The sequence below is a fragment of the Kogia breviceps genome, chromosome 2 (genome assembly GCF_026419965.1).
Source record: "Kogia breviceps isolate mKogBre1 chromosome 2, mKogBre1 haplotype 1, whole genome shotgun sequence".
Classification (NCBI taxonomy): Eukaryota; Metazoa; Chordata; class Mammalia; order Artiodactyla; family Physeteridae; genus Kogia; species Kogia breviceps.
The window spans coordinates 179,788,673-179,802,372 of record NC_081311.1 but is presented as its reverse complement, the minus strand read 5'-3'; the positions used below and the strand labels follow the sequence as shown (position 1 = coordinate 179,802,372).

At 34.6% G+C, this 13,700-nt stretch overlaps 1 protein-coding gene across 1 annotated transcript in view; it reads left to right on the top strand.

The window, feature by feature from the left end:
- The window catches only part of ABCA12 (ATP binding cassette subfamily A member 12), a 189,950-nt gene that overhangs the window by 108,378 nt on the left and 67,872 nt on the right, over window positions 1–13,700 (top strand). Inside the window, exons 16-21 of the mRNA XM_067026824.1 lie at window positions 674–847; window positions 3,881–4,045; window positions 4,371–4,581; window positions 6,702–6,841; window positions 8,599–8,718; window positions 11,847–11,937. Of these exons, the coding sequence (XP_066882925.1) occupies window positions 674–847; window positions 3,881–4,045; window positions 4,371–4,581; window positions 6,702–6,841; window positions 8,599–8,718; window positions 11,847–11,937 (901 nt within the window). The remainder of the gene's footprint in view (window positions 1–673; window positions 848–3,880; window positions 4,046–4,370; window positions 4,582–6,701; window positions 6,842–8,598; window positions 8,719–11,846; window positions 11,938–13,700) is intronic.

The window sequence follows — 13,700 nt, the reverse complement described above, 5'->3', positions numbered from 1 at the left end:
AAAGTTATTTATTTTATTTATTTATTTTTGGCTGTGTTGGGTCTCTGTTGCCGCGCGCAGGCTTTCTCTCGTTGTGGTGAGCGGGGGCTACTCTTCGTTGCGGTGCGCGGGCTTCTTATTGTGGTGGCTTCTCTTGTTGCAAAGCACGGGCTCTAGACACGTGGGCTTCAGTAGTTGTGGCTCGCGGGCTCTAGAGCACAGGCTCATTAGTTGTGGCACAGGGGCTTCGTTGCTCCGTGGCATGTGGGATCTTTCCCAGACCAGGGCTCAAACCTGTGTCCCCTGCATTGGCAGGCGGATTCTTAACCGCTGCGCCACCAGGGAATTCCCGAGAGAGAAAAAGTCTTAAACTAGTAATTTTCCCAAACAATCCAAACCAGTTTTCTTTCCTGGGGTCGTCATTCACCCAGTCGTTCGAGCAAGAAATCTGGGAATCATTATGGATATTTTTCTGTCTCTTTTCCCATCTTACTTCTTAAGCCTTCCAGTGAACTATGGACTCTTTATAGCTTTATTGATAGTAATTAGTGCTTTAAACAAAAAATTTATATGATCTTGAGTATAATTTGTCTTATTTTAAAATGAAGTCTAAAAGTATAAGAAAACCTCTCAAAATGGACAGGTGGATTCAGAGGATTCACAGCTAAAATATTTTTCTTCCTCCAACTTGTAGATTATTTCTAGTGTGTTCTGGTTGCATTCTTGTGATGCTAATATGACCAGTCCCAAATTGGAAGATGCAATGAAGGAATTCTGCAGCATACCTCTTCCAAAGAGATCCCGTCTGTCTTACCTCATTGGACTCACTCTTCTGCACTACTTAGACATTTACAACTTCACATACAAGGCAAGTTGCTATTGATGAAATATTTTAATATTTATAGTATAATATAAAAATTGATTATACCTGTATGCTCCCTGATACTATAAGGAATGTGATCCATTTATACAGCTTTTGGAATTATAGCTTTATTTTAGAGCTAAGTGGGACCTTAGCGATCATATATTGTAAATTTGCATATTTAATAGATGAGGAAATTAATATTATGGCCTATTAACTCTCAATTTGTATATCCAAGACCAGGAATTAAATTTAATATACACTATACTAGAGTATGAAATACAAATGTTATAATAACTTTTTTAAAAAGTGAATGCACATTAATTTGGTGGGATAAAAACAAAGGCTAGAACAAAGTTTTTCGTTTTCAAGTAAAAGAATCGAGGTTTTTGGGGGTATTTAAAAAAGTACTTTTTGTGTTTCCTTCATCAAGTTTTGATAGAGGCTACCATTATTTATCCAGTACAACAAAGAAGTGGTCATTATTAGAGCTGTAAAGTCGGCAGTAACTCCATCTTGCAGTAACTAGATGCTTTATAAGTACTTAGCGAATAAAAAACTGAAAGAAAAATATAAACATAGGAAAATTAAATACCTATATCCACCCAAATCTATACTAGGTCAAAATTATTTACATGTTATTGAAAGCACTGAAAAAAAAATGTTTTTCTCTTTAAAGTAAGAAAAACCAGAAGCAGCATGGCTGACTTATGTTGTTGATGCATTTCAGCAAAGGGGATGAAGGCATTTTAGGACTAGTTACAAATAATCTTGTTGAAAGTCATCATTATCCGACCCTTATATTCTGCAGTGGCCTGCTAACTGGCCCCCCTTGCCTCCACACTTGTCCCCACCACTCCCTGAGCAGCAAGAGTGATCCCTTTAAAACTTAAATCGTATTATGTCACTCCCCTGCTCAACACCTTCCCCTGTGGCTCCTCATTTTATTCCAGTAAACCCTCAAATCCTGCAGGGGCCCCCAGGGCCTGCACAACCTCTCCTTATTTCTAAAATCCCATTTCCTACGTGGCTACTCCTTGGGCCCAGGGCTGCTGCGTGGGACCACTCCAGGCCATGCCCTTCACCTGATTTGCAGCACTATGTGTCTTTACTCAATATTGACCTTCTCAATAAGATACCCTGACAATCCTATTTAAAATGCAACCAACTTTCATCTATAGCACTCTCAAACCTTGTTGCTCTGTTTGTTTTCTGTTACACTTCCAGCATACTATGTATTTTATTTAGTATTCACTTTTGTTGTTCATTTTCTGTCTCCCTCTATTTGGTGTAAGCTCCACAAGGGCCTCTTTGTTCACTGAAACATTTCAAATGCCAAGAACAGTGCCTGGCCTATAGAAGAACTTAGCAAGTACCCATTAACTAAATGAATATTTATTTTATATAACGTAAAATGCATATAAATTGATATTGTTAATTTTTTATCTAAAATTTTAATCCTTATCTTACAGTGTCTCTTCAGAGCACATATCAAACCAACTATTTCTTGTTGAGTATAGTAAATAAATATGTGCATTTTATAAGAAGACCATTCCTAATTCTTTCAGGTATAGCAAGTAAAAATAATAAAAATTTCTCATCATTAGTTTATTTCAAATCAGTGTCGGAATTCCTAGAATTTTGGCAGAACTGGAAGAAAAATTAAAATGTTGAATCTGATTTAGAAAAATCTGATTGCAATTAATAGCTGTGTTATTGAGACAGCTCTGTCTTTGTGATATTTCTCCAAATGAATCTTGTCCTCATACAGTGGTCTTTGACCCCCTTGGACACACAAAGAGCTTTCCCTCTTCATGAACCTCACAAATCTTTCCCCCTCTGTCTATTACCTTCCTCTCCTTATTCCTCCTGTGGTTTGTTCTTTCTCCCCTTTGGGGTGTCATCTTGGAAAGACTTCCTTTGATTTTTTAGCTAAACTCCCTACCTCCTCATATTCCCCAGCTTTGCATTCATTGATATGTTTCATATCTGTTTCTCCTATTATTACAAAACTCCCTGAGTGGAAGGATGATGCCAGTTTGTGTACCACTGTACCCATCACCTCGTACCCATCACCTCGCCCAGTGCTGGGAACATAACAGGCACTCAGTTAACGTTTGTTGAATAATTGAGTGAATGAGAGAATAAAATTAAAATTTTAACTTTAAAAATATTTTCAGTGTTTCTTCCTGCAACAGAAATACATTAGGGGATTATGATTAAACCTGATAGACCACATGAGCTTTTTGACAGAGCTTTTCTGATTTTTAAGGAGCACATTATATGATTTTTGAATAATGGTGTACATGAAGAATTTTGTAATTGACATTTGCCTTTCTGACTTTTAAAATCATTTATTTTTGGCAAAGTTATTGAGGTATTATTTACATGTTATAAAATTCACTCATTTTAAGTGTACAATTTAATGGGTTTTTTAGTAAATTATAGAATTGTGTAACCGTTACCACAATCTGATTTTATAACATTTCTATCAACCCAAAAAGAAACCTTGTGTCCATTTACAGTCAATTCTCATTCTGACCTCTAGCACAGGCACCCTCTAATCTATTTTCTGTCTGTATGGATTTGCCTTTTTAGACATTTTATTTAAATTGAATCGTACAATATGTGGTTTTTGTGTGTAGCTTTTTTCACTTAGTATAATGTTTTGAGTTTCATACATGTTGTAATGTGTCAGTAAGTCATTTCTTTCTTTTACCAAAGAGTATTCCAATTTAAGGATATAAATTTCGTTTATCCATTCATTTGGATTGTTTCTACTTGTTGGCTATTGTGAGTAATGCTGCTATAGACATTCCCATACAAATCTTTGTGTAGACATATTTTTTCATTTCTCTTGGGTAAATGCCTAGGAATCCAGTTTCTGGTTGTATGGTAAATTTATGTTTAACTATTTAATAAACTTCCAAAATGTTTTCCAAAGTTACTGTACCTTTTAATATTTTCACCAACAGTGTGTGAGGGTTCCAGTTTCTCCACAAAAATAATTTCTTTTTTTGTTGTTGCTGTTCCTGTCAGGTGTTTTTCCCTAGGGAAAATCAAAAGCCAGTAGAAAAGATGATAGAACTCTTCATAAGGCTAAAGGAGATTCTCAATCAGATGGCTTCTGTCACACGACCGCTGCTAGACAAAATGAGATCCCTGAAACAAATGCAACTGCCCAGAAGTTTTCCATTAACACAGGTAGAAAAGTCACCCAGTACTATTCTTGCTGGAAAATTCCTTTTGTCATCTTAACTTTTATTTGAGATTAGTTATAATACATTCAGCTACAAATATAGTACATTGACAAAAATCACTTACAGCAAAACTCTTCTACTCTGGCAAAAGTTTGTGCCACTTAAATTGGAGAAGTTTAGCGTTGTACATTTACATTTGGAATACATATGTTAAAGGAATTGTGGAATTATAAGGATCGTCTAAGCATTATCAGGTTTTCTTCTATATTGTTTTCAGTGGCATTTATAGCTCATATAATGTTAATAAATCGTGTATTTTTATCTCAAAGGCAATGTACAGAAACAACCGGCTAAACACTACGCAAGGATCATTTAGTACCATTTCCCAAGCACTGTGCTCCCAAGGAATTACCACTGAATATTTAGTTGCCATGCTGCCCTCTTCTCAGAGGCAGAGAGGCAACCACACCGAGGATTTTTTGACTTATAAATTAAGTAAAGAGCAAATTGCTGCAAAATATGGAATTCCCTTACATGCCAGTGAGTATACTTCAAAATCAGCATGGTAATGTCGCCTCCTAACAACATTGTCTGCTAAATCTTGGCCTTTTTTTTTAAATTGGCTATATTCCCTGTATTGTACAATATATCCTTATAGCTTATTTTATACATAATAGTTTGTGCCTCTTAGTCCCCTACCCCATCTTTCCCCTCCCTCCTTCCCTTTCCCCACTGGTAACCACTAGTTTGTTTTCTATATCTATCTGTGAGTCTGTTTCTGTTTTGTTATATTCACTAGTTTGTTGTGTTTTTTAGATTCCACATAAAAATAATATACAGTATTTGTCTTTGTCTGACTTATTTCACTTAGCATCAGTGCCCTCCAAGTCCATCCACGTTGTTGCAAATGACAAAATTTCATTCTTTTTTATGACTGAGTAATATTCCAGTGTGTGTGTGTGTGTGTGTGTGTGTGTGTGTGTGTGTGTGTGTGTGTGTGTATATATATATATATATATATATATATATATATACCACATCTTATTTATCCATTCACCTGTTGATAGACAGACTGCTTCCATATCTTGGCAAATGTAAATAATGCTGCTATGAATATCGAAGTGCATGAATCTTTTCTAATTAGTGTTTTTGGTTTTTGGGGGGTATATACCCGAGTGGAAGTGCTGAGTCATATGGTAGTTTTATTTTTAGTTTTTTTGAGAAAAACTCTGTACTGTTTTCCACAATGGCTGCACCAATTTACATTCCCACCAGCAGTGTACGAGGGTTCCCTTTTCTCCACATCCTCACCAATATTTGTTCTTTTTGTTCTTTTTGATGATAGCCATTCTGACAGACGTGAGGTAATATCTCATTGTGGTTTTGATTTGCATTTGCCTGATGATTAGCCATGTTGAGCATCTTTTTATGTGCCTGTTGGCCATCTGCATTTCCTCTTTGGAAAAATGACTATTCAGGTCTCCCCATTTTTTTTTTTTTTTTTTTTTTTTTTTTTTTTGTGGTACGTGGGCCTCTCACCATTGTGGCTTCTCCCGTTGCAGAACACAGGCTCTGGACGCGCAGGCTCAGCGGCCATGGCTCACGGGCCCAGCCGCTCCGTGGCATGTGGGATCTTCCCGGACTAGGGCACAAACCCGTGTCCCCTGCATCGGCAGGCGGACTCTCAACCACTGCACCACCAGGGAAGCCCCTCCCCATTTTTTAATCAAGTGTTTTTTTAATGCTGAGCTGTAATCTTAGCCTTTCGTAATGAATGAAGCATTAATTTTCCCCAAGAAAGCACTCATACAGCACTTAACCATACATCAAGCATGTTCTGCATATCAACTCATTCACTCTTCACTTACCTATGAGGTAGGAGCTACTATAGCTGCATCTTAGTAAGGGAAATGAGGCACAAAGTGATCGAGTAACCTGGACACCATTGTCCATCATGAAAGTATCAAAGCTATGATTTGAACCCAGGCAGTCTGCTGCAAAGTCTAGCCTCTTAACCAGTACACCTTGCCAGTAAATGATACAACGATGTGCCTTAAATCTTCTCAGGTCAATATTTTTTCTTAACTTTTTAGAATTAGAAATTTGTATCACACACAAAAGAGCTTCATGAATGTAGCAGAACTATAAACGTTCAGTGGAACATCAAAGCTGTTTACTTGATCTATAAGCTTTAAGATGTAAAATGTGATTGGCTGAGCTTTTCCAAACAATATAGGGATGTTTAATATAGCTGTTGGGTTGATGTATACATGAATCTTCTTATTCAGTCAACAAACATTTATTGGACAGCTCTTATGTATCTAGTACAATAGCAAATTTTTGCATATTTTTAAAAATTAAGGGCTGGTGAGGAATATCTGTTGGAAGACATTCTGAAATGTGCTTTTCAACCTTTCTAACTCCTCTTGGCAAAATGCCATCACTTACTATGCACTTGCTTATTGGATTAAAGTTTTACACTTAAAAAAGATTTGTTACTATGCTTTCTTACTTTGACACCAGATGCATCACATTTGTTAATAACAAAGGAAGTATAAGGCATGTATTTTGGGATGCTATAACAATAATATTTGTTAATTTACCATGAATAGATTTTAAATGCATGTATTAAATGGTTTTATTACACTTTTTCTTTCCAGCACCATTTTGCTTTTCTCTTTATAAAGACATCATTAATATGCCTGCTGGACCTGTGATTTGGGCTTTCTTGAAACCCATGTTGTTGGGAAGGATTGTGTATGCACCATATACCCCCGTCACAAAGGCAATAATGGAAAAGGTTTGACCATTATCACTCAAAGTTTCTATCTTGGGTATTAAGATGATTTTTAAAGGAGTCAGCTTCCAAATTTAGTCTAGCTGGCTCAGATTTCTTTATAGCCTACATACTATTACCTTTGGCTTTCTGAAACTCTTAACAGTTCTCAACTTCTGCCCTGTATATGTATAAACAATGTAGATTGGGTGGTAGCTCCTTGAAGAGAAATGAACCTTGTTAACACTTGAGAATGAGGTTAGTTGGAGCAAGACCTCAGATTTTTCAATTTATCTCCAAAAGCAGAAAATTTTTCTACAACTAGTATCTAAGTTTCAAAGTATGTAAAAATAATAGCACTAGAAAAAACAATATTGGGCATTATGTAACTAGTTTGAACAAAAACAATTGCTAAATTATAGATTATTGGCTTCATATTTGGTTGTACAACTTAATATCTTATATAGAGGATAGGTGTTGAGAAAGACGTTATTAATAGTAACTATACTTATCACCTACCTAATATAACCATAATAGCATTTCTCTCTCACTTTTAAAGTTGGCTTTAGTGATTTGAATTATAAACTTGATGCTTTTAAAATGATAGAGTGAAAAAAAAAAACTCTTCTTTACCATTACTTGGTCATTAAACTATAGTTTATATAAATATAAATTAGTTTGAGGTCTATATAAAAATAAACATGAAGTCATTGCTGATTTCTAGAATGATCTTTGTTTTCACTGTTTGTGTTTTAATACCTTATTTGCTTTATTGACTACACACTTTTACATAATTTTGCATAAATGAAGTCATTAAATGCTTTTTTTCTAAGTGCAGTCTTTTTTTTTCTTTTCTTTTTGCTTGACTCACCTCTTTTTCTCCCTGCTTGATCCTGCTCTTCCTTTCATGTAAACTAATGAATGTTAGCATTCAAGGATGTGGCTTTATATAATTTATGTGCATTCCTCTAATCCTTTATATATTATTATACTGTGTGCATTCATATGCAGAATGGTCATTGTTTGCATTATTAAAATGAGGTTTCATTATAATACTTTTCTGCATATTACTTTAGTCACACGGCAATACCTTGTAGAAATTCTTCCAATTCAGTAGATTTAGTTTATTCATTCTATTTTTTTTATTCATTCTTTTTGAAGATTGTAAATTTTTTCATACCATGGAATTTACTCAGCCAATCCTTAATTATTGGATATCCTTTTTGTTTCTAGTGTTTGCTTTTCTTTTTTTTGCTCACGTAAGCAATGCGGCAACAACTACTTTTGTGCCTACGCCTTTACACAGTGGTATTTTTATTTCACAGAGGTGAATGTTCAAGATTGAGGGATTGAAGAATATTATATTCTGTTTTAATGACTATTGTCAGATTGCTTTCCAAAATAAACTATATACATTCACCAGCAATACATGAAAGTATTCTTCTTCTTATATCCTTGAACTAGAATGTTTCTTTGGTAGTAAAGTGTACCATTGGTAAAAATGGGTAACTTGTGAGAATTCCAGAAGACATGCTTTTGGCTGTAAATTTTCTGTGGACATGAAGTAAACCCTAGATTTTCCAGAATTTTTATAAGTGATCTGGATCCTATAAAAGCTGCCACTTAAAAACTTTTAACCATATGGGAAATTTCTGACAATGTTCTACTAACTCTACTTTTTAGAACTGTTTCTTGAAATTATGTAACAAAACAACCTTAAGGTACCTTTTTGAAACACAGGAAAAATACTAATGGACCAGATTTGTTTCTGTTTCTTCAAGTCTAATGTAACTCTGAGGCAGCTGGCAGAATTAAAAGAAAAATCTCAAGAGTGGGTGGAAAAGTCACCATTTTTCATGAATTCCTTCCACCTGTTAAACCAGACGATTCCAATTCTCCAGGTAGGAGATGGTTCTGTTATTCACTTTTGTACGAATTGTAATTCTTTGAGATTTTAATCACCATCGTTATGTGAATGGGCAGATAGTAACTTAGAATCCATATTCAACAGATTAAAATTGCCTCTGCTCCAGAGAGCAGATCTGAGACAGGATAACAGATCTGTCACTCATGTTTGTAACCATCCTCACCTCTTATACCACAGTTTCTCTGTATGTAATTCAGAGATAAATCATTTCACAAGTTGATCCTGAGGCATAACTAGTGATATAAATCTATTTTCCAAAATTAAATGCAGTAAAAACTACTTAAAATATGCTTATTTTATTTCTCTAGATTATGTTTTGCTATTTTAACCGAACCAAAATTCCTAAAATACTAATATTCTGAAGAAAGTTAGATCTGGGGAGTTCTTTGGTCGAAACATTTGACACTCTAGTTTAGGTTAAAGATTTGACAGTGCAACTCAAATCCAATACACACTAGTTGAAAAGTATAATCTGCAATTCCCATAAAAGATGCAGGGTTTTCTGGAAAGGATGCAAGTAGTGTGGGGAAATATTCTAATCACAAAGAGAGCTATTGGCAGCTAAACATCAAGCAGCAGAGTTAGACCCATTATCAATAGGAGAAAAGAAAATTTTCAGGAATGGTGACAACTTAGGAACTTCAAGAGAGTATGGCTTGTGTATTCAAAGACTTGAGAGAGGCCCTAGGAAAATTGATGGAGCCCTAGAAGATTTTTGCAACAACAAAAATGCCCTTCTTTATAATCATGATCAAGAAGTTAAACATAGAACAAAGAATTTGTCATACAACTTTGTTAGAAAATTTATATGCAAAAGATGCTTTACTCAGTTTTTGTTTTGACTATCAATTAGTGCACAGTTACAATTACAACTTGAATTTTGTTAAAAATGATAAAATTAATTTCTAAAATAGATATTTAACACAATTAATACAAAATAAACTTTTCATCAAACATCTTCTCCACAATTTACTATTAAATTTAGTTCTAATATTAAGCATGTCCATTTATTTTAATATTCTACTCTTCTCTGATCTTGAGCACATTACTGTCTTGATTAAATCTCAGTCCCCCCGCCCCAGTTTTACTGAGAAATAATTAACATACATCACTGTATAAATTTAAGGTGTATAGCATGATGGTTTGATATATACATATTATGAAATGATGACCATAATAGGTTTAGTTAACATCCATCATCTCCTATAGATACAATTTTTTTTAAAAAAGGAAAAAAAAAATTTCTCCTTGTGATGAAAATTCTCAGGCCATACTCACTTAACAACTTTCCTATATGTCATACAGCGGTGTTAACTATAGTTATGTTATAGATTACATCCCTAGTACATATTTATCTTATAACTGGAAGTTTCTACCTTTTGACCATCTTTATCCAATTCCCCATCTCCCCACCCCCTACCTCTGGTAATCACAAATGGATATTTTAAGTGGCCTTTCTTAGTGAATCTCAGATAACAAAGGCTACATGGATGGTACTTTTGACACATGTGTTTTCCTCAGTGGAAAATTTCTCTTTTCTCCTAAAGCTTTTTTTCTATGCAGATAAAAATCCTACACATATTATTTCATTAAGGAAAGTTTTGTTGGCTAAAGCAGTGAATTAAGAAAGGACATTATCTGTGCATAACAGTTCCAAAGTACAGTAATTTGCTAAGAAGAAATGCTATGACCATGTCCATAAAGGGATCATCATCTAATGCGAGTATCTTTATTTTGTTCTAGACCAAAATAAGTTCTTGTTCTCAATTATTGAGGAAAACTTAGTTCTGAAAATGTGTACAGAATTTGAAACTTGAAGCTTTTAGCACATGGCCTGGCTTTGCCATTGTGAACTCTTAGGCAAAAGACTTAAAATACTTGCTACAGTTTATGAAACTCTAAAATGGATCCATTGATAACCACAGACTTGTGAAGACCATATTGTGGAAGCATTTGAAAATAATATTATATATTATAGACAGGATTGATTGTAACAGGAGTGATAAGAGAATGGAAATAGAGTTTGATGGATCGTCTCTGAACTGCAGCTAACACAGTGCTTTCCTTATTAGTAACGTTCTGATTCAGATTTTCCACAATGTGCAAATTAATTCCTGGTAAATAGTTAGATTTTAAAGAACTTGGGTTATCATAGTGTATAGCTGCATGATAGCCATCTGTCTTCATGCTACCAACTACTCTTAGACTCCTCAGCAACTATAGATTTAGCAAATTAATTCTATTATATATATGCACTATTAATACATATTATTCTTAATCATTTATCTCCATAACAAAACAAGATATTGGTAGAAGGACAGAATAATAAGTAGTACTGAACTGTCCTCTAAAGGGAAAATAACTTAAGCCTAGCTCACCTAAAAACTAGGCCATGAATTTACACACAAGATGAATAAACATTTCTTTAATCAAGTTGAAGTCTCTCCCTTCATCTTTCCTTTCGACCCTTATTAATTGTATATCCTTAGGGAAATTTACATAGCTTCTTGGGCCCTAACCTTGTCCTCTATTAACTGGGGATAATAATAGTGCTTACCTCTAGGTATTATTGAAAATTAAGTGAGAAAATCAAGGTAAGGTAAACTCTATTAGACAGTGTCCAGCACTTAGTAAAATCTCAATAAGTATTACCTAGTAGACAACTACAGTGGTAGAATTGATGTCTCCTAATTTGCAAGATAGCTAAAAAAGACTTTATATTTTTAAAGCACCTTTTTTTTAAAATTTTCAGTCTTTCCATGAGTTACTGCATGTAAAGTTTTATCATCAGTTTATTTTTCCATGTTCACATAGCTGCACTTATTACAGTATAAAACAATACCATAATAAGTTAGATTTGACTAATCTGATTAGATACCACTTTACAGAAAAGTAACCTGAAGCTGGAAAAGGCTGAGTGCTTGCTGAAAGCCTCTGAGCTAGGAAGTAGTAGGACTAGAATACAAATCAGTTGGGAGCCTTTGCAAAATGGTGCATTGAAAATGACCAGTAGCAGTACCTCATTTCACTGTGGTGTTATTAGAGAGACGATGATTAAACATGTTTTCTTTTTGTATTGAAACTGATTCCCTATATTGTTAGAATACTCTAAGAAACCCCTTTGTGCAAGTTTTTGTAAAATTCTCCGTGGGACTTGATGCTATTGAACTCTTGAAACAGATGGATGAACTCGGTGAGTCCAGATTCACAAAACTTTTATTTACTTGTCATGTCAGAAATGTGAAAAGCATTGTGCCATATAAGATCTTCTTTTCCTTTTCTTCTGTATTTGTTTCTATCTAGTTATCCTAAGAAAAGTAAAATCCTGGATCTATCTATCCATCTTCTTCCTAGTTAGTTGTACAGTTACAAGTAGTAATGATTATTTTGATACCCAGTGCCTGTAGTTAGTTTCAGTAATTATAATGCAATATATTCTGTATAAGTGCAGCTTGTCCTTCAATCACAGGTAGGTTGCTACAGGAGGACACTTTTTTGGGGTAACTTGATGAAAAGCAAGTCTTTAAGGACAAAAGAAGATGAAATGGTTTATTTCTGGCTACATTTATAATTTTATCTCCACTGGCCTTAGTATCACTTTGACTAAATCAGAATGTAACCAGAAGAAGTTATAGAGTTAGCAAAAACAAAACAAAAGCAATGCAGAGACTCACAAAAATAAACCTAAATCACTATTCAAGGTCGGCTCCTCCTCTCATGATCATTTAAAAGGAACAGGCAGAAGAAGATCAAAGAAAGCTGTCTGAACTTTTACATTCCCTCTGCCACATCCCCACCTTCAACATAAGGGATGCAAGATGTCTAATTCAAGTCTGTGTCTGATTCCCTGTTGCTATGCAACCATGGGTAAGAGGAAGGGATTGAAAGCACCAGAATTTGACCGCAGTAGAACAAATGCCCCTCCTCCCCAGTGCTACTGGGACTTGTGTGATTTAGGTTGTAAACCAATGGGGAGGAATTATGCCTACATTTATATTCTGTATAATTTTATGTACTTTATGATAGTCAACCATGTTTGATTAAAGAAAGATGTTAGTGATTTATTCTCTAAATTATCATTTGGGTAAGGAAACATTTGATCAAAATATCAGGGATAAACTACAAATTTCCTATATAGTTTTTTTTTATTTCTAACTTTAGATATAGGAGATGAGTTTTAGAATTTAAAAGAAGGTTAAAATGACTACAGCAGTGAGACTTACTGTTTGTATAATTGTATATTTAACTTAGTATCAAAGAGGTTTTATAGTTTGGATTTGGGGAGCACTGACTCTTCATAGCTCTATCTACCAGCATTTCTGAAGAATCCTTTGCTGTTGTGTTGATTTCCAGTGGCCACTGGAGGCCACTGTTCAACCACAGTTTTACCCCTCCCCCACCAATGTCTATATGAAGCAAAACATTTCATTTTAAATTCTAATGAGAGGTGCATTTAAGAAGTTGCCCTCTGTGAGAAATTTAGTCTTCTATTGGACGATGGTAGAGACATGTTTGGGTTCTGTGAAGAGGGATTTATGATATCACAGCCTTCTCAGTATTCATGATGATCAAGTCATTGAAAATTTAATTGGCCAAGTGATTTATTAACTTGCAATTTTATATTTACCCTTTGTCTCAGTTGATTTCCTCATAAGGAATCATGAAATTGAAGAGCAATTAAATCCTCTTTCTTCCAGAGTAATTACCTGAAAAAAATCTTGATCATTTTATCTAGATTAATACAGATATGAATAGAGATAGCTCACATAAGGTTTTAAGCCAAACAGTATTAGAAAGTTGTAACTATGTGGCATAGATTGTCACCTGAGAAATGATTCTGTATCACAACTGACTGAATGATGTCATTTATTTGTTCTACACACTCTGCATAGACTTTCCTTGCTTAAATTCTTACATCTACATTCCCTGAACAAAGCAAGCATTTCTGTTTATTCA